Source organism: Prionailurus viverrinus, unplaced genomic scaffold (assembly GCF_022837055.1).
Source record: "Prionailurus viverrinus isolate Anna unplaced genomic scaffold, UM_Priviv_1.0 scaffold_33, whole genome shotgun sequence".
Taxonomy (NCBI): Eukaryota; Metazoa; Chordata; class Mammalia; order Carnivora; family Felidae; genus Prionailurus; species Prionailurus viverrinus.
Genome location: NW_025927604.1, coordinates 7,502,230 through 7,528,496, shown reverse-complemented (window position 1 = coordinate 7,528,496; position 26,267 = coordinate 7,502,230). Strand labels below are relative to the sequence as shown.

General features: G+C 54.6%; 1 protein-coding gene and 1 long non-coding RNA gene across 2 annotated transcripts; one reads left to right on the top strand and one right to left on the bottom strand.

Moving 5' to 3' along the window:
- Window positions 1-15,361: 15,361 nt before the first annotated feature.
- On the bottom strand, window positions 15,362-23,103 carry RRM2 (ribonucleotide reductase regulatory subunit M2). The gene is made up of 10 exons (XM_047845252.1): window positions 22,839-23,103; window positions 22,683-22,757; window positions 22,165-22,308; window positions 21,747-21,863; window positions 21,041-21,174; window positions 19,133-19,227; window positions 18,848-18,981; window positions 17,524-17,628; window positions 17,319-17,432; window positions 15,362-17,240 (listed from the first exon to the last, which is right to left on the bottom strand). Exons 1-10 carry the CDS (start codon window positions 22,947-22,949, stop codon window positions 17,088-17,090), a joined length of 1,182 nt encoding a protein of 393 aa, XP_047701208.1. The 5' UTR covers window positions 22,950-23,103; the 3' UTR covers window positions 15,362-17,087.
- Window positions 23,104-23,307: 204 nt separating this feature from the next.
- Window positions 23,308-24,758, top strand: LOC125158334 (uncharacterized). The gene is made up of 2 exons (XR_007149354.1): window positions 23,308-23,443; window positions 24,044-24,758. It is a non-coding gene; the product is annotated as an uncharacterized LOC125158334 (long non-coding RNA).
- Window positions 24,759-26,267: the final 1,509 nt, after the last annotated feature.

Sequence of the window (26,267 nt, the reverse complement as noted above, 5' to 3'; positions counted from 1 at the left end):
CAGGGGTGGGGGGTGGGCACACACATGGGGCAGGGGTGGGGGATGAGCACACACAAGGGGCAGGGGTGGGGGGTGAGCACACACAGGGGGCAGGGGTGGGGGGTGAGCACACACAGGGGGCAGGGTGGGGGGTGGGCACACACAGGGAGCAGGGGTGGGGGATGAGCACACACAAGGGGCAGGGGTGGGGGGTGAGCACACACAGGGGGCAGGGGTGGGGGGTGAGCACACACAGGGGGCAGGGGTGGGGGGTGAGCACACACAGGGGGCAGGGGTGGGGGGTGAGCACACACAGGGGGCAGGGTGGGGGGTGGGCACACACAGGGAGCAGGGGTGGGGGATGAGCACACACAAGGGGCAGGGGTGGGGGGTGAGCACACACAGGGAGCAGGGGTGGGGGATGAGCACACACAAGGGGCAGGGGTGGGGGGTGAGCACACACAGGGGGCAGGGGTGGGGGGTGAGCACACACAGGGGGCAGGGGTGGGGGGTGGGCACACACATGGGGCAGGGGTGGGGGGTGAGTACACACAGGGGGCAGGGGTGGGGGGTGAGCACACACAGGGCGCAGGGGTGGGGGGTGAGCACACACAGGGGGCAGGGGTGGGGGGTGGGCACACACAGGGGGCAGGGGTGGGGGGTGGGCACACACAAGGGGCAGGGGTGGGGGGTGAGCACACACAAGGGGCAGGGGTGGGGGGTGAGCACACACAGGGCGCAGGGGTGGGGGGTGAGCACACACAAGGGGCAGGGGTGGGGGGTGAGTACACACATGGGGGCAGTGGTGGGGGTGGACACACACATGGAGCAGGGGTGGGGGATGAGCACACACAGGGGGCAGGGGTGGGGGGTGAGCACACACAAGAGGCAGGGGTGGGGGGTGAGCACACACAGGGGGCAGGGGTGGGGGATGAGCACACACAGGGGGCAGGGGTGGGGGGTGAGCACACACAGGGGGCAGGGTGGGGGGTGGGCACACCCAGGGAGCAGGGGTGGGGGATGAGCACACACATGGGGCAGGTGTGGGGGGTGAGCACACACAGGGCGCAGGGGTGGGGGGTGAGCACACACAGGGGGCAGGGGTGGGGGGTGAGCACACACAGGGGGCAGGCGTGGGGGGTGGGCACACACAGGGGGCAGGCGTGGGGGGTGGGCACACTCAGGGGGCAGGGGTGGGGGGTGAGCACACACAGGGGGCAGGGGTGGGGGATGAGCACACACAGGGGGCAGGGTGGGGGGTGGGCACACACAAGGGGCAGGGGTGGGGGGTGAGCACACACAGGGGGCAGGGGTGGGGGTGAGCACACACAGGGGGCAGGGTGGGGGGTGGGCACACACAGGGAGCAGGGGTGGGGGATGGGCACACACAAGGGGCAGGGGTGGGGGGTGAGCACACACAGGGGGCAGGGGTGGGGGGTGAGCACACACAGGGGGCAGGGTGGGGGGTGGGCACACACAGGGGGCAGGGGTGGGGGGTGAGCACACACAGGGGGCAGGGGTGGGGGGTGAGCACACACAGGGGGCAGGGGTGGGGGTGAGCACACACAGGGGGCAGGGGTGGGGGGTGAGCACACACAGGGGGCAGGGGTGGGGGGTGGGCACACACAGGGGGCAGGGGTGGGGGGTGAGCACACACAGGGCGCAGGGGTGGGGGGTGAGCACACACAGGGGGCAGGGGTGGGGGGTGGGTACACACATGGGGCAGGGGTTGGGGGTGAGCACGCTCACGGGGCAGGGGAGAGGGGATGCACTGGCAGCTGCAAGGTGTGGGCTACCAGCCCCCAGAAGAGGGTCCTGCTCATGCACCAGCTGAATGAGCAGAGCAGCCGGCAGAGGTTGGGACGGAAGGCAGACACAAAGGCCACCCACACCCCTTCCCAGAGCAGTGGCCCCCACTTACGGAGCCGTCGGGATTGCCAGGGACCTTCAAACTTGCCGAGGCCCAAGCCCCTCCCCCAGACACCCAGATTTAATCTGCGCACGTGTCTCTCGACTTCGGTCGGCTCGTTGCAAGGACCAGGAGCGACAGGGGAGAGGTGGCCCAGGAGGCAGGAGGGCTGGTCTGGAGCCCAAACGTCATCTCTGCCTCTTGCCGGCTGCGCAACCTCAGACCAAGGCGGTGACCTCCCTCAGATATAAGTGTACCTCCCAGAGGTAGCTGGGGATCGAGGATCACTGACATGAGTCTTCAGCTCGGTAAGGGTACCAAGGGGAACTGTCATCACTGCTCTCCATCCCCCCCCACCCCCAGCAGCTTGACATCTGTGAGCCCACGGGGCTCCAGGACCACCTGCTACATCTGGGAATCCAAGTGTGAGCAGGCGGGGAGAGGCTGGCCATGTAGACAGGGCCACCTTGGATCCACAGTCCCCAGCTTCCGTGAGACTCTTCTGGATCCAATTCCGAATGCCTGGCTCCAGGCTCAACGGGCTTTGTCCCAAACATGTAATTTCTATTTTGATTCCGTGCGACATTTAATGAAATGACTTTCAGACACCACGCAGCATGTCTGAGTTATGAAAGCACAGCTTCTGGATCCCCAACACGACACAGTCACAGGCCCCTCCTGTTGCTTCGGGAACTGCCCCTTGTCTCTCGAGGGGGTACACTGAGCCCGCGGATTCGAGGTGCGAGGGGCCAATGTCGACCTGATGCAAGCCCCCCCCCCCACCTCCCGCCCATCTGCCCCGGGGCTGGCGCTCCCCACCCCTACCCCCGCGGCTTCCCCGCTGGACAGTGACAAGCAGCCTCTGCCCGGCTTCCTCTCTCCAATCCAGTGCTGTTCAAATTGCAGGTCAAAAGCATTCAGGGAGATGGAAAATCAATGGAGAGGATCGCAAACAGCGTTTTTAGAAAAACAAATGAAACAGAAGAGAAGAGAAAACGCTGGAATGCATCGCACACGGTTGGAGCGATCGCCGCTTCCTGGCACCTTGGAAGGGTTAGGTCTCTGTAAAACGAAAGACTGCCATCCGGCCTCTTGGAAACGTACACCTGGTCTGTTACTCCTCTGCTAAGTCAGTGAGGGCTTAGGGACAGAGTTCAGATCCCTCAGCCTGACACTAAAAGCCCCCAAGACCCGGTCCCTGTCCACCCGAACCCTCCTTCCCTAGCAGAGGGCAGGGCCAGCCGGGGCCCCTCGGTGCTCGGCGGATCGAGAGGACTGGACAGCCCGACTGAGCGAGCAGTGCGTGATGTCACCGGGGCCGTCTCCTAGGTGATCCCACGCCACCTGCTGACCTTCCCTGGGCTGGGAGGACTTCCTAGATTCTATAGAAGCAAAGGTATAACTATTTCTGGAAGCCTTCTGTTCAAAAGGAAGTAGAAGCCTTACAATCTCTCAACAACTCGGCTCTTAAAAATAGAAGTTCCACCTACGCACGGGAACAGTTTGTCGGGGATCACGGAAGGGCCAGAGTCGTAAGGTCGCTCATGTGTTTGGGGGCCGAGGCAGCTGCCGGGCTCAAGAGCCGGAAGAAGACAGACAGCAGGAGCCACAGCTCCAAGGCCCCCCAAATCTCTAGAAGCACAGGGATGCCAAGTGATACTCTGCCAACAGCTCCAGAAGACTCATTTCCCACACCACGTAAACATCCGGACAAGCACAGGTCCCAAAGAAAATTGACAAAGAAAGCAATTGTGCCTTAGCAAGTCGATGCGAGACTGAGTCTCTGACCTTGGGAGCACCCGAGGAGATGCCCTGGGAGCTGGCTGCCGTCTCTGGCCGCTCCAAGTCCATGGACGACAGCACAACTCGGCCCAGGGCCAGGGGCCGGGGGGCTGGAAGAGCTGGTGTGCAGGAGGATTCCACCTTCAGTCTGGGCTCCGGGCCCCGAGGGCCTGAAGCCGCGGGTGATGGGACCATCTCCAGAACGCCCTGCGAAAGAGTAACAGCGGCAGGATGGACAGAATTGTCACTTAGCATCGGCAGCCACTCGCAGGTTAGCCAGGACAGGGGACAGGAGGAGGAGCGGGGAGTGAGCCCCATTTACCAACCACCCCCTCAGGGGCCAGAGGCTCCAGAGCATTATCTCATTTAACCCTCACTCTTGTGACCCTTCTGCTACCGTGTCAGAGACCGCAGCCTCTCCCCCAGTCACTCACTTGCTCCTGAATTCCCTCATTCATTCATTCCCTCATTCATTCATTCTCTCGTTCATTCATTCACTCACTTAGTCACTCGCTCATTGAATAGATGTTTATTGAGAGAATCTCGAGCACCGTGCCCGAGTCAGAGGCCAGCTGAAGATACCGTGGGGGCAGCAGACCGCGTCCTTGACCTCAGGGGACTCACAACCTGGGGGGCGGGGGGAAGGGTCAGAAAAGCGGCGGACGGGTGTAATTCTGCATGATAAACCCTCAGAGCAGATGCTGCTGCGGGCCATGGGAGCACAGAGAAGACCCCTAAGCCCACCCCTCCGGGCCTGGGGAGGTACCCAGGTAAAGTGGCCTCCGGAATGAGACGAGTTGGACAGCTAGCAAGGTGCAGCCAAGGGCAGGGAAGCGGCAGAAGCGATGTGTTTGAAGCCCTGAAGCTCGGTGAGGGTCAAGGTGAAGCCAGCGAGGCACCTGGACTGGTGCAGGATGAGGGCTGTGGCTTTATCTGGAGGACTGGGGGCGCCCCGGGGGGCTTTAGCAACACGGTGGCCCCGCTTGATTTACTTTCTGAGAGATCATTCTGGAGGCTGTGCGGATAACGGACTGGAGGAAGGCAGAGCGGGAGACGGCAGGCTGACCGTGGGTGTGGCGGTAACCCAGGAGGTGGCCGTGGGACTGCGCCCCAGAGCCATCTGGGAGTGGATCCGCAGGTGGTCCTGGGGTGGGGGTGGGGGCCATGAGGGAGAAGGGAGGGTGCGAGGCGCCCCCTCCCGGCCATGTGGGGAATAGCAGAGCCCATCCAGGATTTAGGACCTAGCTCCTGGGGGCATTCACTGAGGAAACAGACGACCAGCGTATCTGGGGTGCAGTTCGGGGCAGCGTCCCCAAGTGGGGCGCCCAAGTGGAGATGTCTGTCTAGTTGAATGTTCGGTCTGGAACTCAAAACCTACACTGAGGAGAGAGTTGCAATTCCATAGACAGGTGTGAAGCGGCTCCAAGAGAAAACCCTACAGGGGCAGAGAGAAGAGGGGGAGCAAAGACTGGGAAGGAGATGCCTGAGCGGGAGGTAGGTGTGAGATCGAGGAGCCACGGGGATGCCACGGGGTGGGGGGGGGGGGGGGGGGCGGGGAAGCGGGGTTGCTTCCCAGGGCCTGCAGGAGCCGGGCCTGGAACCAGGTAGGGGCAGGGGCGCCCCGGGGAGGGGGACAGATTCGCCGCTGCCCCCTGGGAGAAGTGGGGGGTGGGGTACCCACAAACATCAAGAACAGGCAAAGCAGCCCAGGTGGGCAGAGTGCAGGCCTGTGACTGGTCCCAGCCTCCCCCCCAACTCCCACCCCAGCACTGCTCCTTTGCCGGAAACTTCCCTCTCCGGTCTGTACTCACCCCTCCACAACCTCAAACACCACCTACACATCAGGCTCCCGAGTGCCGTCTCCAGTGCCGGCCTCTTCCTCGAGCTCCGGTCCCACGTCCTCACCAGCCCATCCAGCACGTGCCGATGCACCCGGCAGGCGTCTGGAAGGACACCTGCCCGGACGGCCTCTGGGCCCCTCCTCGCTGCCCCGCTCCTCACGCTTCCCCATCTCAGTCGCCACAACTCATCCTTCCAGGACCCCTGGAGCCTCTGACCCCTCTCTCACACACAGGCAACTCCCGAGCTAATCCCGTCAGCTGTCGCGGCCGGCGGGCCACCCGTCCCTCACCTCCTGTGCCGACAGGAGGGCCCGAACCCACCCTCGTGTCTCGCTGTGCTCTGACCCCACAAATCAAAACCGTCCCTGCCACAGGACCTTTGCACTTGCGTTGCCAACACCTAAAACAAGCTTTCCTTGCTAACCGTGCGGTCTGTCCCCACTTCCTCCTCCCGTTCTTCAGAGCCCTTCCTCGACTACCCACATGAAAGAGCGTGAGCCCTTTACCCATCCCCCTCCTGCCTACTTCCATTTCCTTCCCGTGACTTACCGCATGGCAGTTAGTTGGCTGGGTTTCCGCGTCGCCCACCAGTGCGCCATCTCCGATCTCCGCGAGGGCCTGGGCTTCCTCCGCCTTGTGCTTTGTTGTCTCCCGGCACCTGAGCAGAGCGGACGCGTGTAAGGCTTTCAGCAAACGGGTGCCAATTCCTGGTGTCCCCGACCCCACGCCTCACCCTCCTCCCGACCGTTCGGTCTTGTTTGTGCTACTGTTTCTGGCCCTGGAACAGCAGCGCTCCTACCCGCCCCTCCCCTCTTTCCTTCCCAGCAAGAACAGGTAGGGGGTTCCTCCCCTGCGCTCTACCCTCTCCCTCCCAGACCCAAGCGGCACCCTCCTCGGTGTGACCTTGGGACACAGGACCCTTAATCGCATGCTGTCTTCACTGCAAGACCAGGCCTCAGTCAGCAGGCCCCCTCTGTTCAGACACAAGCCGGTGCCGTCTACAGCCAGAGGGTCTGCTGAGGCCTCCGTGGCAGTAACCGGCAACGCAAAAGGAGAACGCGGGTCGTGCCCACAGGGGTGGAGAGCCTCCCCGGGGAGGCCACATTCGTATGAGAGACGTCAGCCCAGGACAGCCCCAAGACCTGCGTAACTGAGCTTGGCTGGGTGGGCACCGTCCGCCTGCAGACCTAACCCCTGGGCCCAGGGGACTGTCTCAGAAGCAGCAGAGCGGGACCCAGCTGGGTCCACTGGGCTCCCAAGCCCAAGGTTTCCTGAACTGAAAGGGGGCACCAGGACGGCGCCCCCCACTCCCCGGCCGGCCACCGCGGACAGAGACAACCGGCTCCCGGTGCCCAGTGGTCCCCCAAGCCTCCAGAGGCAACCCGGAGGAGTGGACGCCCACGGGTCACCAGCACGGCCCCCTCAAGTGGCCATGACGTCCGCGTGATGCCGCCCACACGCCCAGGGCACTTCCGGTGGTGGTGGTGACACGTGGAGGGCCGGCCCAGCCCTCCAGGCGCGGGGAGAGGAGGCAGCAGCATCAGGCCCGGGGAAGCCACTGCCTTGTGGCGGCAACCGCTCTCCAATATTTATTACGGGAAAATTAGAACAGGGAAACAGAACCGAAGGAAAAACTGCTGTCATTCCCGCCTCCCTGAGACAACTGTTTTCACTTCTCCATTTGTGGTACCTCCTGTCTTGATCCATATGTACACATATTTTTATGCCATTGTAACCACGGGACGCAAATAATTTACCGTCTGCTATTTTCCTTAGCCATCGTCCGTATCTACCCTTTATAACGACTGCTCAGCCCTCCCCGGGGGGACCAGGGAGAGACTACATAATTCGTTCACCCATGGCCTTTCTGCTCGGCATTCAGATTACTCCCAGCCCTAACTCTCAGTGGAGATGGGAAGCTGAATCCCCTTTTAGAAATTTCAAAATGAGGGGCACGCAGGGGGTGGGGGTGGGGGGCTCAGTCGGTTGAGCGGCCGACTGCGGGCGGCTTGGGTCGCGATCTCGCGGTTTGTGAGTTCGAGCCCCGTGTCGGGCTCTGTGCTGACAGCTCAGAGCCTGGAGCCCGCTTCGGATTCTGGGTCTTCCTTTCTCTCTGCCCCTCCCCCGCTCCCACTCTGTCTCCCTCTCAAAAATAGATAAATATTTTCTAAAATTTTTCAAAATGATCCGGCCATTCAGCGAGCATTCGTGGAGGACCTTCCACCTGCAGAGGACACAGAGCCTTGCGTGCACACTCCACACGCAGGCACAAATACAAACCCACTGCCAGCCAGTAGCTCACGCACCACCCGCCCCTCCTCCGCCAGCTCCCAGCCCTTCCGTGGCTCCCCACCGCCACCAGGTCAAGTAGAGGCTGCCCCCCCCCCCCCCCGCCATGGTGCCCCAGGTACCAGGTCAAGTACAGCCTCCCCAAGGCCTGGCATCCCTCTCCATACCCCACAGGGCCCAGGCTGACCTTCTCAGCACCTAGCGCCCTGCGCCGGTGGTGTGGGTAAATGTTCAACAGCCAGCTCTCCAGAAAGGGACCCTGGATTGTAGCATTTACTAATCCCCATGGTGTCAGTACTCCCACCAAAGCGGATTCTGAGCTACCACATGCTCAGCAATACACCGTTATATAGTTATTCGCACCACAGAGACACGACAGGCGACAGGCGTCACTAGCCTCAGGAGCCCAGGGAACAGGAACATGGTTAAGACAGAGTTTAAGTCGTTACTATATTTCTCTTTAATATACTTTACGAATGTTGAGCTTACGCCATTTACTTTGTAATAACGGCTGTTGTAACTAACCACCAGCTCGGTGTTATGAGCTGAATTATGTCCCCCTAAAATTGTCATCCCTCTGGGCTGACAGCTCGGAGCCTGGAGCCCGCTTCGGATTCTGGGTCTCTTCCTCTCTCTGCCCCTCCCATGCTCCTGCTCTGCCTCCCTCTGTCTCTCAATAATAAATAAATGTTAAAAAAAATTTTTTTTTTTTTAAATATTTTAGCTCTACCTAAATACGGTCTCTGTGGCCGCATTTCCATTCTGCCACAGCAGCATGAAAGCAGCCTTGGACAGGCAGACGGGAGTGTGGCCGTGGCCCGGAAAAACCATCTATGAGCGCTGAAATGTGGCTTCGTATCATTGAAACATGTCACGAAATACTATTTCTGTATATCTTTAAAAATTCTTAGCTCAGGGTCTGTTCAAAAACAGGCAGTGGACCAGACCTGGTTCCTGGGCCCAGTTTTCTGACCCCCGACCTTCTGTCTGTTCCCCCCCACACACCTCACCGGTGCCCCTAGCACAGGGCCGGGGACAGAAGGAGGAGAGAGGCTAAGTTAATGTTTGATGATGGAGGGTGAAGAAAGGAAGGTCAGCCAGCCGGGGGCAGCCTCTCCGATTCAGCTGCAAAGACCATTTCCAGGCAACATCATGAATCTTTTTGAATGCAAATTTTTTTTCTAATAGGCCCAGGGAAAAAAGGGCTTTCTGAAATATAAATCAAGTTTCTCCCTGCCAAATAGACCCATCACCTCTTTGTTGCCTCTAACATTCTAATTTTTTTTTTTTAACGTTTATTTATTTTTGGGACAGAGAGAGACAGAGCATGAACGGGGGAGGGGCAGAGAGAGAGGGAGACACAGAATCGGAAACAGGCTCCAGGCTCTGAGCCATCAGCCCAGAGCCCGACGCGGGGCTCCAACTCACGGACCGCGAGATCGTGACCTGGCTGAAGTCGGATGCTTAACCGACTGCGCCACCCAGGCGCCCCGCCTCTAACATTCTAAATGATCTCTCAGAAATAACGGGGTGCCTCAGTGGCTCTGTCGGTTAAGCGTCCGACTTCGGCTCAGGTCATGATCTCGCGGTCCGTGAGTTCGAGCCCGGCCTCGGGCTCTGGGCTGACAGCTTGGAGCCTGCTTTGGATTCTGTGTCTCCCTCTGTCTGCCCCTCCGCTGTTTGCACTCTGTCTCTTGCATTGTCTCAAAAATAAATAAACATTTTTTTAAAAAGTTATATTTTTTTTAAGAAATAAAATCCAGCGCCTCTTCCATTAATAACGTCTCTTCATTGAGTATCTCAAAAATGAGCCCAATCAAACCCGCGGAGATAGAACTTGCAATCAGTGTCGCCAGGGGCTGGGAGGGAGGGGGGCCGGGGAGGAACTTGCTAATGGGGGGAGGGCCTCTTTTTGAAGGCAGGAAAATGTTCTAAAGTTGATTGTGGTGATGGTGACACATCTCTGAATGTACTAAAAGCCAACGAAGTTTGGCTTTAAATGGGTGAACTGGATGGTCTGTAATTATACCTCAATAAAGCTGTTTCAAAAAATACGCTAGGCATTAGTCACCTGATTCCTACAATGGCATTTTTTTAAATTACTCTCTACAACCAACGTTGGGCTTGAACCCACAACCGGGAGATCAAGAGGTGCACGCTCTTCCGACTGAGCCAGCCGGTCGCCCCTCACAGTGACAATTTCTAAAGCCAGCCTTTTTGCCACCGTCCCTGCACCAATGGAAACGAACAGGCCCGCCATGGTGTGGAAATGCAGTTCAGCAACTGAAACCCAGATCGGCCCAGGGGAGGCCACACCAGTCCCAGGCAGGCACCTATTTGCACGCCTTCCAAAGCAAACCTGGCAGAGCATGTCCTGGGTCCCCGCAGGAGAGGCTGCCCGCCCCCAGGTGGAGGGGAGGCCCAGTGCAAGACCTCGCACAGGCAGCCAGTCTCCAGGATCTTTCTGGAAACAGCTGGAACCTTCCTGCGTTCCACCTGCTAGGCTCGTTATTGCTTCCCACCTCCTTACTAAGCCTGAGATTCCAATTCCCGTGGGAGTGCGTGACCCTCTCCTCAGCCCTCCTAGGGCAGTAGAGGCTCCCCAGGCCCACCATGCCATTGGGGGGTCTTAGGCAGAAGCAAGTTGGGCATGGTTCCCTGGGTCCAAAGCCTGGGCCAGTGAGGATAGAGGAGACTCCTGCCCAGACAGGCTACCTGACCAGTGTCAGGGGCAAAGCAGAGCAGGGCACACAGGCAGAGCAGGTAGGGGGAGCCAGAAGCACTTTCCTTGGGACCAGAGTAGAGGCCTGGGGTGCCTGTTCTCAGAAAAGTTTGCATGCCACGGAACCGGGACACCTGAGTCCCTGACTGGCCGCTGTTTATCTACCTGCGGTCCTCAGCAAGGCCCACGCCCTCCCTGAACCTCTTGGACACATCTGTGATGTGGGGGGCCCCCACGCCCCCAGGGTGGCTGTGGACCAAATGAATTCACGACTGTGGGTGCCGTCCAGGTAGATCTTCGTCGCATGTGGCACAAACATCCTGATGCTCTTAGGCATTTATTGGCTTACTTAGGTGAAAATCCTGGGGAGTGGAACTCAGGCGCGGCTGGATTCAGAAAACAAACAAGGTCCTGAAGACCCCGTCTTCTCTCAAGCCCCCTGCGGATCAGCTCTCCTCTCCCGAGTCTGGGCTCCTCTCTCAACAGGGCCTGCCTTCCTGGCCGCGAGGAGGCTGCAGCAGCCCCACACCCTTTGCACCCTCAACTCCAAAGCCAAGGGTAAAAACGGCCTCCCCTGCCCCCAAACTTAACCCAAACCCTAAGCCTCCGGCTGGGAGAACCCACAGGGGCTGTCAGAGGGCTTTTGATAGTGAGCAAAAGAGGTCAGTCAGTGGCCTCTGAGGGAAAAGGAGGCTTTCCAAGGCCCTGCCCTCTCCTGAAGCATCTTGCCACCACCAAGAGAGACAGCAGCTCCCTCCCACCACCTCCATCCAGTTCAGAGTATAGAAAGAAAGGCCTTCTCTGGGTCACAGGTGGTCTCGTCGCCGGTCCTATAATCTCTCAGGTCAGGCCACGCCCCCAAGGCTCTGCCCTCCCCAAACTAGGAGGACCTGGCATCCCCACTCAGCAAGTCTTGCCATCTGTCACCATCCAGGCCCCGACCCCTGGTTCATCCCGTTAGTGGGGCCAAATTGTGTGCATCGTGCCGTCCGTTAGGTTACACCCGCCGAGCCCATGCTGGACCCAGGACCCCAGCCTGTGGCCCTGCCTGGACATGGGAGGACCAGGCACCTTCTCTCTGGTAGGAAAGTGAATTGCACCTGCTGGAGACAGTCGATAAAGGCTGTGCTCCGGGGGTGAACCTCCAACCACCTGCAGGTACACTCAGAGGACCCTGAAACAGGGACGATGCAGACAATCCCAGGTGAGGATTAAGAAAGCGGGACAGTGACTAAGGAGGGTTAGGTCAGAACCACAAGACATTCCCCTTTGGCCACCACATCCAGCCCCCATGAGGCCCTGGGAGGAAGGAGAAGTCAATGCCCAAAGGCACTGCAGACAGGGAGGCCACGCGGTCAAGTGCGGAATTACAACCGCGTCTCCCCAGATCATCCTTCAGGCATGAACTTCTATTTGCAGGAAGCCTTTTTGCCCTTTTCTCTTGCTAACAGTTCAGCCCAAGGCTTTTCCCCATCCACCCTTCTGCATTATGTAAGTTTCGGAAATGGATTCTCATGGAGTCTTGAGCTCCTATGATTTTTTAACTGGCTAGGGCGGTCTGCCTGCATTTATTCACAGATCTCATGGTGGTTTCCACTCACCACGCTTTGCTTTTCTCATCTTTTCTGCCTGTTAGACTGATCACGTGTCCCACGCCCCTATGCTGCCTCCCTGTGACTCTGGTGGGTTCTTTCAGGTTGTCCTCGTCTTGCCAGGAGAACTGCAGATTCTTCAGGTGTCTGGGGAACCGGCGTCACCAGCCTCTTATTTTTAGCACAAGGACCTTCCCCCAGTGTCGCCCCTACCACGTGGTCCAGTGTTCTGGGTCCCCCTGATTTTATCCGTGCTTAGACTTACTACAGGCTGACCAATTCCTATGCTCACCATCCTTCCTTTGGGTACCATTTCCTCCCTAAAGGGCATTCTTCACTTTTCTTTTGAAGAGGGGGAGGCATGAACTCTGGCCGAAGTCTCCCTTACTTCTGAATAGGTTTTAATTATTTTCTCCGCGTTGAAAAGATTTGGTTCCATAATCTTTGGCTTTGACCGTAGCACTGTTGCAAATTTCTGCTTAATTTCTGTACTCCTTTATGGAGCTACCGTTCCTGTAAACGTTAATGACCTTTGGCGATATGCTGCGCAGACTCACTACAGGGAGTCTAAGTATGGATTTATTTTCATTTACTGGACTTGGGATTCCTTGCACTTTCTGATCGAGTCGCTTCTAGGAAACTATCAGTCATCACCTCTAAACATTAGCCATCCAGCCCTTCATGAACATCTATCTCCTTTAGAAATAACATGCACCCCCTTCCACCCTCCACATCTCCCCCCCATCTACTTCTAGAGAATTCCCCCAGGTTCTTTCCTGTCCACCCATGCACCCTCAGTTGTGTTCCCTCTTACTAAGCATCTTTTTTTTTTAAGCCCCAAGACTTTTAATTCCAGTAGTTTTGTTAGGGTATATCTAGAAATGGTAGCAAGTTTCTTTTTTTAATCTTTCTTTAGAATACTCCATTCTTTGGGCTTTCAGTTTTTTCCCTCTGAACCCATTAGACCTATCATCCTGTTGACTGGAAGTTCTTGGGTTTTTACCTGTTGTTCCTACAATCATGTGGCTTCCTCCTGTTTGTTTTGTCACCTAAAAATGGTGAACACCGTCTGTGGGAATCACAGGCACCCAGGCTGGGGTTACGGATGTCCCTAGATCACAAACCCGTGAGAGGTGCGGGCCTAGGATTTTGATTTGGGGGAGTCCAGAAAGATAAGCACCCTCGCCCTCTCCCCCAATGCCAGTGGGACGATTTCCTAGCCCCATCTCACTGTGGTCCTGGCTTGATGGCAGTTTTGGTGCTACAGGTCAGTCCCTTCCCTCCAAATCTGGGAAGGGGGGGGTGGTCTTTGGTCCCTCACCCCCCAATTTCTCTAAGGGACTAATAACCACCCCCAGCACTCTGATAAGCCCGAGCTTCCCCAGTCCATCTGTTCCCAGCATCTGAAAATTCCCCTTTCTCAGCAAGTCATTACCCACCTAACTCTTGTGATCACTGGTGTGTTTGAAGCCCGGAGGGTGTTCAGATCACCTCCGTCTGCTCTCTCGCTGGCACGACGCCAGTCCTTAGAGCCAGGCCAAGGGACTGTGGTCCCTGAACCTTACATCCGGCAGCGGGGTCAGCCATTCTCGTCGTAAAACGTCCTGGTGTCCAGAATCCCCTCCCAGGAACGACAAGGGCCGTCACTGATCGTTCTCTTTTTCAAGTGCCTGGGAGTACACCGGGAGGGTACCCTCCTCCACAGAAGTGGGGTGGGGCTGGGGGGCCTATTAGCTCTCCCTGGGCCGACAAAAGCCACAAAAGCCACGCCATACAATCCTGCTCCCTCAAAGCTACAGCCACACCCCAGGGAGCCAGGGACCATTATCTGGATCTCTGGACCAACACTGGCAGAGCTATTCACCCTCAACAGCACACACAGCCAGTCAGCTCCCTGGCCACGTGGCATTAGATACCCGTCCAGTTCCAGCTGTCAGGAGCCAGTGCTCAGGCTGGATCACAGGCCAGGGTGGGCAATTCTGACTCAGTGGCCCGACTGCACTTAACTGATGCAGACCCTCTATGGGTCTGTTCTAGAGAAGGTAGCTGGCATAGGTGGACGGCAGGTGCAGGTGTGACTGTAGGTGACCCACAGGGAAGCCATTTGGAGTCGGTCCCGAGAGCGTGGCCGCCCCAAACACCCACAGTGGGTCTGCCACCAACCTGACAAGTCAAATGGCATTCCGAGTGCCCCTTGGGTGGAAAGGGCAAAGATCACGTTCCTCTAAGACACAGAACACGCCTGCCCCCAGGACATTACCCACACCAAATACTCCGCTCGAATTATTTCTCCAGGGCCTGATCCTTGGAGGTCTCATGCTGAGACAGGGGGACGGGCAAGGACCTGGATGTGCCTTCTCCGCGGAAGTCTCCCATCCCTTCCTCCTCCAGAGAAACAAGGTCACCCCCTCCACACGCCTCTCCTAAGTGCTCATCCACCTCAAGCTCTGCTGCTCCTTCCCTGCCCTGGTTCCACGACCACAGCACTAACATTCAGATTCACTTGCGCATCGGCTTCTTGCTTGAGAATGAAGGTAAGCTGCGCAGGGCGGGCCAGACCCCCTGCCCACCTCTACCTGCTGGGTTAAAGTGGCAGACACAGGTCACGATTTCAAAGACGCTTCAAGAAGGCAGGCCCGGCAAGGCCATTTACGGACAGAGGGACCAACCCAAGACTACAAAGAAGTCCATGCAGGTCAAGTTGACGAGACGAGGAAGAACAACGCTGGGGAGATCGTTAGCCCCTTCTGGTCCCACCGCCTGTTGTTTAGCAGATGGGAAAACTGAGGCCGAGAAGTGGTTCACTTAGGGTTGCTGGGAAATTGAACCCTGTCAGTCCTGGCTTACAAACTCCGCGTGCAGCGTAGCTGATGCTTTTGACCGTCACCTTTCAGGCAGGCCCGTTTCCTAGAGACCTTGTGCCAGAACAGGCATTAGGAAAGTCCCCTCCCCAAAATGGGATGAAAAGCAAATGAACTCCTAAGCCTTCATGAAAAAAAAAAAAAATCCCTGTTTTTTTTTTCCTAAACTGAAATGCAAATCTTACCAAGGAACAGATGCGAGAACAGTCTACTTAACACCTGTGCGGCATTCAGTTTTGAGACTTCTAAGTGCTTTAGGCTAACACCAGTTTCCCTTTAAACAGATCAGGAAACTGAATCCGAGCTGGCAGAAATTCTTACATTGCACGCTAAAGGAGGCAGAATCCTAAAACCCGCTTCCAGCTTCCAACTGCATGCACCTGACACGCGGGGCAAAACGTTTATTCACTTCTGTGTTGCACAAGTGTAAAAACCACACGATCTGGATCGACTTTAGGTAACAATAATTTAAAAGACAGGAAGCCCCTCTTACAGAAGTGCTTAAATCAACTATTTGACAATTTATACAATAAATGAAGGAAACAGACAAGGGAACAGGGCCAGGGATCAGCCAACACAATACAACAGGGTAACAAACGTGGCCGAAGGATTGGTGCGTATCCTCCTTCACGTTCCATGTAGCATCTTGGCTGGTTTTCTCCTTTTTTGGGGGGGCTTGGGGGACAGGGGTAACAAAGGCAGGTTGCCTCAAACTAGCCTTATTAGGTATATTATTCTGTACTTCATTCTAAAATTAATATGTGAATAGAACATGTATTTATAGCTCACGCAACTCTAGTTTTCTCCTGAAGGTCAGGAATCCAACAAGGCAATGCTCAGATTTAGGCAGGCACTGAAGTGAAAGTAAGTGCACTGAACAATATCCACTTCGATCATGAATCGCGGTGCCGGGCAATTATTTCAAAACATGAACCACAGATACATCGGGCATATACCGCAAAATGACATTTCCTAATTTAAAAAGCATGTAGCAAATATAAAAGGATGAAGTCAACGGTACCTACTTACACACGAAAGCAAATCGGAATAAATGCCCCAACTGTTCAGGGAGCCAATTTCAGTCCTGGTTTTGGCCACTTAACTGGAGTAAGACCTCAAGTGGGTCATTTTGTTCAAGGATCGTTTGAAGACTCAACATACGGTGCTACCTCCGATCCTATAGCTAAGGACCTAAGGGTCTTTCACAAGAACTCAAAGTTGGGGGAAACACGGTTTGAGAAATAGACAGAAACTGCTCCTCCTGCACCCCCATGTGACCAGCAGCCCGCTCACATCACCTTCTAATCCTTGATGATTTAAGTTGGAAGCTCCTGTCCTCTCTGATCCCACCATACAGGACCTGACCTGTATTCATATAAAACGCAACCTGCCTTCTTTGGGACACCAACTGGCTAATACCCAGGGGTATGTGCAGGACTGACTTTAAAGCTGATCACAAAGCACCTCAAGTCATTAAAGAGAATAAAGAGTAGAAATAACACGCTTGACTTGCACAGGTTTGGCAGACGTGGGTCACCTAGTAAATCCCGAACTGGCTCCCATTAGTGGTCAACAGAATGCTCTGCGTTTGGTCTAGAAACCAAGTTAGGTCAAATCAGGCCTTTACCTCAACAGTACAAAATAGGTTTGTGTGTAAAGTGCCAATTTTATATACAAAGCAGTAAGTAAACTTTAAAATCTGCTTTGAAGCACCAAGGCTGACCCCCTCCCAAGGGCCTTGTAGCAACTGTTTAATCCTGCCGGGTCAGACTCAGAGAGTCCCCACACCTTGAGCCATGATTGCTAAGAGCCATGAAGTCACGGACAGCCAGGGTGCTTGCAAAAGCCCAACACGGCCAAGCTCTTTCCTAAGAACCCAAGTAGCTTTTTTCCATGCTTCTTTCTAGGGGAGACAACTAGCATCACTAATCAACAGGCTTGCGTACGAGGTAGCTACACAGTTTTAACAATACTATTCATGAACACTATTGGTGATTCATAGTGTAGCTAGTTGATTCACTTCAAGTAGCTGATTTTTTTTTTTTTTTTTTTTTTTGATGAGAAGGGTTGGAGGGGGAGGAATCAGCAACATAAGAGCACATCTTCGTTCACTTAGAAGTCAGCATCCAAGGTAAAAGAATTCTCTGTTGGACTTGACATCACTCCCATCCTCTGATACTCGCCTACTCTCTTCTCAAAGAAGTTAGTCTTCCCTTCCAGTGAAATATTCTCCATAAAGTCAAATGGATTTTCTACTCTGAAAACCTGAAAAGGTCCACAGCAAAATTTGAATACAGAACACCAGTTTCCGGGAGAACCAGAAGGCTATGAACAATACCGTACCTTGCCAAAACCTAGCTCCAGCATAAGTCTGTCTGCCACGAATTCAATATACTGCTTCATTAAAGTGCAATTCATCCCAATTAGTTTCACTGGCAAGGCCTCCGTGAGGAATTCCTAGGGACCAAAACAGAGCTTCTCAGTAAGACGGTAGCACAAATAAAGACATCTTCTAGCAAGCACGAAGACACCCTGATGCAAAACGCACCTGTTCTATCCTAACGGCATTGATAATAATTTCCTTCACTCTCTGCTCTGAAGGTTTGTGGACCAGGTGTTTGAACATCAGGCAGGCAAAGTCACAGTGTAGACCCTAGGAAAAAAAGGTTGAGTATCACTGTAACGCCAGACCTTTATCGTTCACATGCAACAGGAAATGGCTTTACCCTTTTCTGCATTCCCCTTGTACATCTTGCCATACTACAAGCACTTTAACGGTCAAAAAAAGGGAAGAAGAGGGGCGCCTGGGTGGCGCAGTCGGTTAAGCGTCCGACTTCAGCCAGGTCACGATCTCGCGGTCCGGGAGTTCGAGCCCCGCGTCGGGCTCCGGGCTGATGGCTCGGAGCCTGGAGCCTGTGTCCGATTCTGTGTCTCCCTCTCTCTCTGCCCCTCCCCCGTTCATGCTCTGTCTCTCGCTGTCCCAAAAATAAATAAACGTTGAAAAAAAAAAAAATTAAAAAAAAAAAAAAAAAAAAAGGGAAGAAGACTCCAACGGCCATCTGCCCTGCCTATGCCAAGGCGGGGCCATCTGCATGCAAGGCCCTCCATGCTGCCACCCAGGTAGCAAGAGCAGGCCAGGTCCCGGCCCTGCTGCTCCGTGAGGTAGCGGATGGCACAGGACTTCTGCTCCAAGCGTCCTTTCTACAGCATTCTTTCTACAGCTATGAGCTCTGATTGTGCCACAGTTCCTGGCAGGAAAGGCAACACTCAGTGACCAGGCTAGTTTTGAGATTTACGACCTAATGCTCAGGAAACCAGTGATGCAGTTTCCAGTGAATCGAGTCTGTGAGTCTTAATGCCAAGTAATCCCTATCTTCCCCTACAGGAAGGCAGAGCATCTTACAAGGCACGGATCAGCTGTCTGATCTGCTCATTGGGCTCCAAGTATGGCAGGGTTCATGGCCCTGGCCTTTCAGACTGGACTTAAATCAGAACATCTGGACATACTCCACCTTCCTCTCCAGTTTAATCCAATAGCACTCAAAGACATACACTGGACCGGAATGGTTTCTCACTTCATCAGGATGCTCAGCCAACTGTGAAATACACTAGGGTCATAGATAGGCTACCGGGCCAAAATAATACAGCATCCCCTCACCTACAGTGCAACGGACATATAAATGTATCGAGAATACAAATACCTTCCAGTAAATGAAAAGTAGTGTTCATTCTCTGCCAAATACAGGTATCACGGAACTCACATGTTAAACGTGTAGATATAAGGCAATCTGTTGTCTTGAGTTCCCTTCAGGGAACCCAAGAGTTGTAGATATTTGGGGTGCAGATTAGCCTGTTGTGTGTATTAGACTCACCTCATCTCTGCTAATAAGTTCATTGGAAAACGTGAGGCCAGGCATCAGGCCGCGTTTCTTGAGCCAGAATATCGACGCGAAAGAACCAGAAAAGAAGATTCCTTCCACTGCAGCAAAGGCCACAACCCGCTCTCCTGCGGAAGAGTTAACATAGTTAACATAGAGTTAACATAGTCGACATAGTTCTGGTGGGCAACCGAGCACGTGCACAGGAAGGGCTCACAAGCCAGTGACCGTCACCAGAGGATGAAGCTCAGGCATAAGTGGGGCCAAAGGGGTCCTCACCGTAGGTAGACTCTTTGTCCCCAATCCAACGCAAGGCCCAATCCGCCTTCTTCTTTACACAAGGCATCGTCTCGATGGCGTTGAAGAGAAATTCCCTAGGAGGCACCAGAGCGTCAGCAATTACAGCAAAGACCTCCTATCACAAACATCTAGGGAACAACACTGGGAACGAAGGCCAAATCAAGACGACCTGAAATGTTTTCTCATTACTGTTTTTGCTTTTCCCCCAGGGTTTTTTAAAATCTCGGCATTCATTTGGTTCCTGTTAATACAAACCTAAGTTTTCTTTAATTCGCAGGGAGCCCCGAGATCTACGCACATCGAAAGCCTTAGTCCATTACACCAAGAGCACTTATCAGCTTAATTATATCAAGTCCAGGTCATGACAAGGTTCATAGGCCCTATCTTTAAACGTGAAAAGCCATAAAATCTTAACTGCTAAGACTACTTAAGCTATGCTGACCATTATCTTCCTCGACACCCCCTCCACCACCAGACTATAACATCAGGCCAATTATATGGGCCCCAAGTGCCATATGGATATAATAAAACAATTAAAGCCCATAAACTAAACAACCTGAGATTGCTTCCTACTATAATTCTATGCCTCACTGATGAGCCCAGGTCAGGAAAGAAAATCGACTGGCCCCACACTTACTTGGGTCTTTATTAGCCTCTTCCGCCTCCAATGTATCCCTGTGCTCAGCTTGGGAGCCTGCAAATTCCCCAGCCCATTCCTTATCAGGTGACCTTGTTTTCTAAAGCCAAGGTCATCAGACCGTTGGGCTCCCTTCATTCTCTCTCCAGGTCCACATGCTCTGTTGGAGACCGGGGCCTGCCTCTCCCTGGCTTTTGAAGCTTAACCATCGGACTTTCCTGATCCTGCCCCTTCTGGTTATTCATCCCAGTTATGCCTACCTGTCTTTTCTCATTTACTTATTTTTTTAAAAGGCACAAGTGGGGGAGGGGCAGAGAGAGGATCCGAAGCGGGCTCTTCGCTGACAGGCCGACAGCAGCAAGCCCCGTGTGGGGCTCGAACTCACTAACCTCGAGACAGTGACCTGAGCTGGAAGTCAGACACCCAGCCCACTGAGCCACCCAGGCGCCCCTGTCTTTTCTCATTTCTGTCCGCGATGTTTTTACCCCCAAAGCGTTTCCGCAATCCTGCTAGCCCTTCCAAGCCGTCACTCACCTTCCCTCTTCACATTCTCCCTGGTAATCTACAAGAGTCTGCTTTTCAGCTTTAAGACTTCGGCTCCACACAAGGCTCCCCTCCTGGGCTCTTAGTACCCAGAGCACTCAGGCAGCCATTGCTAACTTTCTCCTCCTCTCCAATCTTCTAAACGTAAGATGGGCCTTAAGCTCCCCCTCTGTGATCCCATAACAAACCGTCGCTTTGGTCAAACAGTTCTGTGCCTAAACTCATCTAATGGTGAGCGGCCTGCAACATCATTATGTAACTCGTCTCCCTTCTATTTCTAGGTCTTATTTCCCATACTGCATTACTGGCTCCTTAAGAGGAGAGTAACATTCTACTTGGGTACACTCTCTACCTCCTTCACATCGTAGGTTAACAGCTTTGCCACAGGAGGCAAAACCGTCAGACCTAGGAATTCGTTCGTTGCACACAGCCTCTACGGATGTTTTTCGTTTGGTTTTGTTCAAAGAAAGGTTTTAGACTGAATGACCAACAAGAAAACGGAGTAACCGCCTAACTTTGCTTTTAAGTGACCGGCTCCTAATGTCAACGTAGGCCTCTTCCTCAGAGCAGACGTGACCACGCGTGGTAGGGATTTGCCTGCTTAGCCATTCTAGAGTCATTGTCTATCCCTTCGTAAGCTCAAAAACTTGCAACAGGGTAACAGTAAGTGAGTCCTAAACACGTTGGCATACCACCCAAACACTCACCTCTCTCTGGGATCTTTAATGTAAGTGTCAATGAGGAGACTATACATCTCAGAATGGATGTTTTCCATGGCAATTTGGAAGCCATAGAAACAGCGGGCTTCAGTAATCTGAACTTCTTGGCTGAACCGCTCCACCTAGTGGTAAAACATCACAGTGCAGCTTGAGGAGAAGCCACTCAGCCCCAGGACCCCAGATCCATCACACTCCCTTTGTACCATTACAAGGTGTGTTTCTACTTGAATACTTCTTCACTATGCTGTGGTACAGCTGGACATTTCATGCCACACGCTCATTGTACAAATCAGGAAAAGAGATTAACGCCTGTGTTGCAGGGTTTCTGCGAACGCTCGTCAGTTCATTCTTTCCTAACTCATTGCAGGAAGGATCCACTCACAGTAAGACATACATGGAATCAGGTTATCGGAAGAGCAAAGCCACAAAAAAAGCAATGCCACAGCCACGAGGAGTAAACCCATGGCTAGCACTTAACATGGTCTTTGAGCTTCTCTAGAACCAGGGGGGAGAAAGATACCCATGAGGAAGAAACAACTGCAGAGCATATTATAAAACAGCAAACTCCATGTAATAGAACTGTGACCTTACAAACACTTATGTTATCAGGGCGGGACAACGTTAAAGGTGAGGGAAGAGGACAGACATTCTCTCAAGTCTTGAAGTGAATGAAAGCAGACGTTTGGAAACTCACCAAGTTCTCATTTACTATGCCATCACTCGCTGCAAAGAAAGCCAGAACATGCGATATAAAATATCTCTCCTCTGCCTTCAGGGACTCCCAGTGCTGAATGTCCTTGGAAAGATCCACCTGAAGTTGAGAAGTTTCACAAGGGGTTTACACACGCGGGGCCTCACATACATACTTGGTTCTTAAACCTTTTAAGTCTACGAACACGGCTTGATCGGGAACATCCCTCCCATCCAGAACTCCCTTTGCCAGTGAGAACAGCTCACATCCTCGGTGGGCAGCCATCCCCAAGAGGAACCAGAGGAAGAGTCAAGTATATCTCCAGCCAAGGCATAACCGGTAGGGCAGGGGTCCTCCTCAAGAGTTGGGGGGCAACGCGTAAACTTCCTTTTTAAGTCTCCCGGTTCCTGATCCTCGTTACCTCTTCGGCTGTCCAGAAGGAAGCCTCCGCTTTCTTATACATCTGCCAAATATCGTGGTACTCGATAGGAAAGATGACAAAGCGACGAGGGTTTTCTCGGAGCAGTGGCTCATCCTCCACGCTGGGGACAAGCACCTTAGTTTTCTGCCGGGCGAGGGGGTAATGGAAATACGAATTGCAGGGCGTCCCACATGAAATTGCCATTTCTTCAGGCCAAGTGCGCCCAGTGGTCGGCAAGCTCATGTGGTTCAGTGTGTAAGTGTCAGCTGTCACACATGGATCTTACATAGAACACAACCGGGAGGTACCAGAGGGACAGGAGGAAATCTACGGAAGTGTGTGGCAGGCCAGGGAGGGAATGCTTTGGCGGGAAAGGAGCGCGGGCCGGGGAGGGGCTAGGGTTTGAAACGGCAGAGGAAACAATGAGGCTTTGGCGCCAAGAGCCGGCTGGCGTCCCCTGCCGGCAGCGCCCCGCCCCCACAGGCCCCTTCCCAGCCGGCGGCCAGACCCCCACTCACCGGCTCGGCGGGCTCCTGGAAGATCCTCCGGGCGGTCTTGCTGGCCAGCACGCGGCTCCCGCTGAGGGCCGGGGGCTGCGGGGAGACGCGCGGTGAGGGGGCATGCCCACGTCCCAGGAGACCCCCGCCGCCCCGGCCCGGCCCGCGCGTCCTCACCGTGTTCTCCTTGTCCGCCAGGCTGAGCCCCTTCAAGGGCGAGAGCTGAAGCTGCTGCTGCGGCTGCTGCGGGTCCACGATGGTGGCGAGCGGGACGCGGACGGAGAGCATGGTGGCGGCGGCGGCGGCAGGGAGCGGACGAGGCGGGCGAGGCGGCGCGCGGGTCCTGGGAGCCCCCGCACCGCCGCGCGGGCTTTTAAAAGCCCACCGGCGGGGCTGCGCGCTCAGTGGGCGTGGCCAGACGCCGCCTTCCCATTGGATGCACCGGGCCCCACGTCAGCCGTTCGAGAGCCGCGCGGGAGCTGCGGCGCCGGGCCGCCCGGGACCCCCCGGGACCCCCGGGACCCCCGTCCCCGGGCCCACCCCGGATCCCCTGGACCCGTGGGCCGGGCTAGGGGCGCCGCCGCCCGGCTCCCTGCGGGCCCCACCGGACAAAGGCTGCAGCCCCCGCGCGCCCCGGTGGCTGTGGCGCGCGCGGGACTCACTCCTCCAGGAGCGGCTCGGATTGAATGCAGCAACGCGATTGGAGGCCGCCCGGAGCGGGAGAGGATTCCCCCACCCCTGAACCGTTTTCGCGGGTCCGGGCGAGTGGTTTTGCAAATGAGGTTGGTGCAAATGCCTGAAAACGCCCCTGGCTGCAAGAGAAGCTCGCGGTTGCGCCCGTTTAGATACGTGTACCTGGGTGGGGGGCTAGGGGTCCTCGAGTCCCGGTAAATTTGGGGGGGGGGGGGTCGGCGACAAGCGTGCTGCCTAGCGATTAGGGCCGCTGGCGACGGGGTCCCGAGGTGCAGTTGCTGTGTCACTTGGACATGTCACCTGGCTAAAACACTCAGTGCCCTCGTCGGTAAAATGGGACTTGTCACCGTACCGAACCTGTGGGATTATTAATAAAATGAGATTAAATGAGATAATTGTTCTAAAATGCGCAGCCCTTTGTAAAGCTTAGTTAACTAAATGACAGCGAAGGCCTTTGGTGCATTTCCCATTGAACTTGTGTGGGTTGTCAGGCCACTGCCCCCAGCGCATTTTTTAAAATTGGAAACTGAGCCCAAAGTCCTGAAAGTTCAGAGAATGAAGAACTCGAAACTCATTTGCTGTTAACTGGGCAGCAAGTAGCCTGAAAAGGAGATTGAAAACGTGCATTGGGTGAAGGTGGGGACGTGAATTTATTAAGTTTTTATTTTACTTTGTGTTTGGTTTTTCAGATTTGCCACAGACATTTGCCCTGCAAGTGGCAAAATGCCCGAAGTGAAAAGAAAAATGTTTTTTAAGATCCAAGAAATAAATGATTCACTTGGGAAAGCTCCAACACCTGCAGGCTTAGAGCTGTCACAAAGAGAAACACTGGAATTTTTTACAAAGTCTTTTCTAGATATAGTATACTTTAAAGAGGTCAGGGGTAGGGAAGAGCCCCTCCTGACTTAGGGCTACTTCTGCCATTTCTTAAAGTACCACATACATACTGTGTTTAGTCTCAAGCCTCAGAGAAAAATCAAGGATAATCACATCTCTTAAGACAAACCAACGACTAAAACTTTGACCTAGCATCCTTACTTTTAATTTAAGTTTACTTATTTTTATTTTTGAGAAATAGAGCGCGCGAGCATGAGCAGGGGACAGGCGGAGAGACAGGGAGAGAGGGAATCCCAAGCAGGCTCCGCACTGTCAGCATGGAGCCCAAAGGAGCCTGAAGCGGGGCTCAAACTCACAAACCCCCCGAGATCATGACCAGAGCCAAGATCAAGAGTCCGAGGCTTCACTGACTGAGCGACCCAGGCACCCCTAGCATCCTTAGTTTTAAAGCAATTCCCACACATTGTCAATTTCATCTAATTTGATCCAGCTCCCGAATGGATATTTTTAGTGATAATTTTATGGCTGATAAAGCCACTATTGCATCTAATAAAGTTAGCAAGGATTTTTTGGTGTCCTCTAATACCCAATTCACATTCCAATGTCGCGTCATCAGTAACCCGAGTGCTCCTTTTCGGTTGCTGTGTCAGGCACCACGTGCTTGTTTTTAGCTCCGGTTATACTCTCTCTGTAGGTACAGGAACCATAAAGTAGTACTGAGCTGGCCAGAAATTATGACTTCACTTTTAGCTTAACTTTGCTGGCCACCAAAATAACACGTGTGCATTGTAGAAAACTTGGGAAAGACGAGCAGTACCACGAGGCGGGAGGCAAGGTCGCCATTCTCCCCTTCACTGCCTCCCAACTCTGAGTCACTTGGGCACGTCCCGTCCTGCCTCCGGCGGGTTTTTACTGCTCTCACTTCACAAGAGGAAGCCCGCGCAGAAAGCAACGTGACTGCTCAGAGGTCACGCCCGAGCAGACCGCCGGGCCGGGCTTCTGGTCCGCCGTGCCCCCTCTCTTGCCCCGGGGACTGGAGAGAGAGAGAGAGAGAGAGAGAGAGGAGCGCCCAGACCAAGCGGCCCAGTCACCTGGACAGGATGCCCGGCGCCAAGCGCTAGGCAGCAGGTATCCGCCGGGATCTTTCCCGTTTCTTTTCTCCGCCCGTTTTTTGTGGTTTTTTTTTTGGCACCTATTCCGGATTGGTCAGCGAGCGAGAGGCTCCGCCCCCGGCTTCCGACGGGCACCGCTCCTTCGGGCTTTTGGCTCCCACGCCCGCCCACCTGCAAGCCCCGCCCCCACTTCCGAGGCCCGCGCTGCAGCGGTCACGCCCCGAGCGGTTGCGCGTTTACTCGTCCCGCTCGGGCGAGTGAGGGGGGCCCTAAGGGGCCGCCTGCTTCCCCATCCTCCTCCCCAGGCGGAGAGGCTGGCCCGGGGAGCCCAAGTGGTTTTTCCAAAGCCGCTGCTCACTTACCAGATACCGTGCTAGGGACTGTCCTCCCAATTCCAATGTCAATACCAACGACCAATACCACCCCGCAGCCGCTGGGCACCTGGGGCCGGGTGGCTTACACTGTTAACGGGGTGAGGGGTTTTTAGCCCTGTACTTTAGGTGAAGAAACTAAGGCCAGGGGGGCAAGGAGACTGCCCAAGGCCACACAGCTCCTAAAACTGTGCAGCCAGAACTTTTCTCCCCGACTTTTTATTAGGAACGTTTCAGCAGACAAAAAACGGCAAGAACTCTCCAGTGTTCATCCACCACCGAGGGGTCAACAGTCGTTTCCATTTTGCCACGTTTGCTTGATCCGCCTCGATGGGTGTGTGAGGCTTGTTTTTTCTGGATCATTTGAAAGTGAGTTTCAGATGCCATGCCGCGTCACCCCCATAGATTTCAGCAGATAGCTCCCGAGAGTAAGGACATTCTCGAACATAACCACAACTGCGTGTTCACATCTAAGAAAACTCACATGAATTCCCTAATATTACCTCCTATCTACCCCATAATCAAATCCGCCCCATCGTTTCAAATATGGCTTTTAAGTTTGTCCGTTTTATTTTTTTAGAGACAGCAGGGAA

What these genes read in the sequence shown, in the direction of transcription:
- RRM2 (XM_047845252.1), bottom strand. Translation starts at nt 22,949, where the DNA reads ATGCTCTCCGTCCGCGTCCCGCTCGCCACCATCGTGGACCCGCAGCAG. An exon ending in TGGCGGACAAGGAGAACACG is followed by an intron (nt 22,758 to 22,838) that starts GTGAGGACGCGC and finishes GTCTCCCCGCAG; the next exon opens with CCCCCGGCCCTCAGCGGGAG. An exon ending in TGGAGCTAGGTTTTGGCAAG is followed by an intron (nt 17,241 to 17,318) that starts GTACGGTATTGT and finishes GGACCTTTTCAG; the next exon opens with GTTTTCAGAGTAGAAAATCC.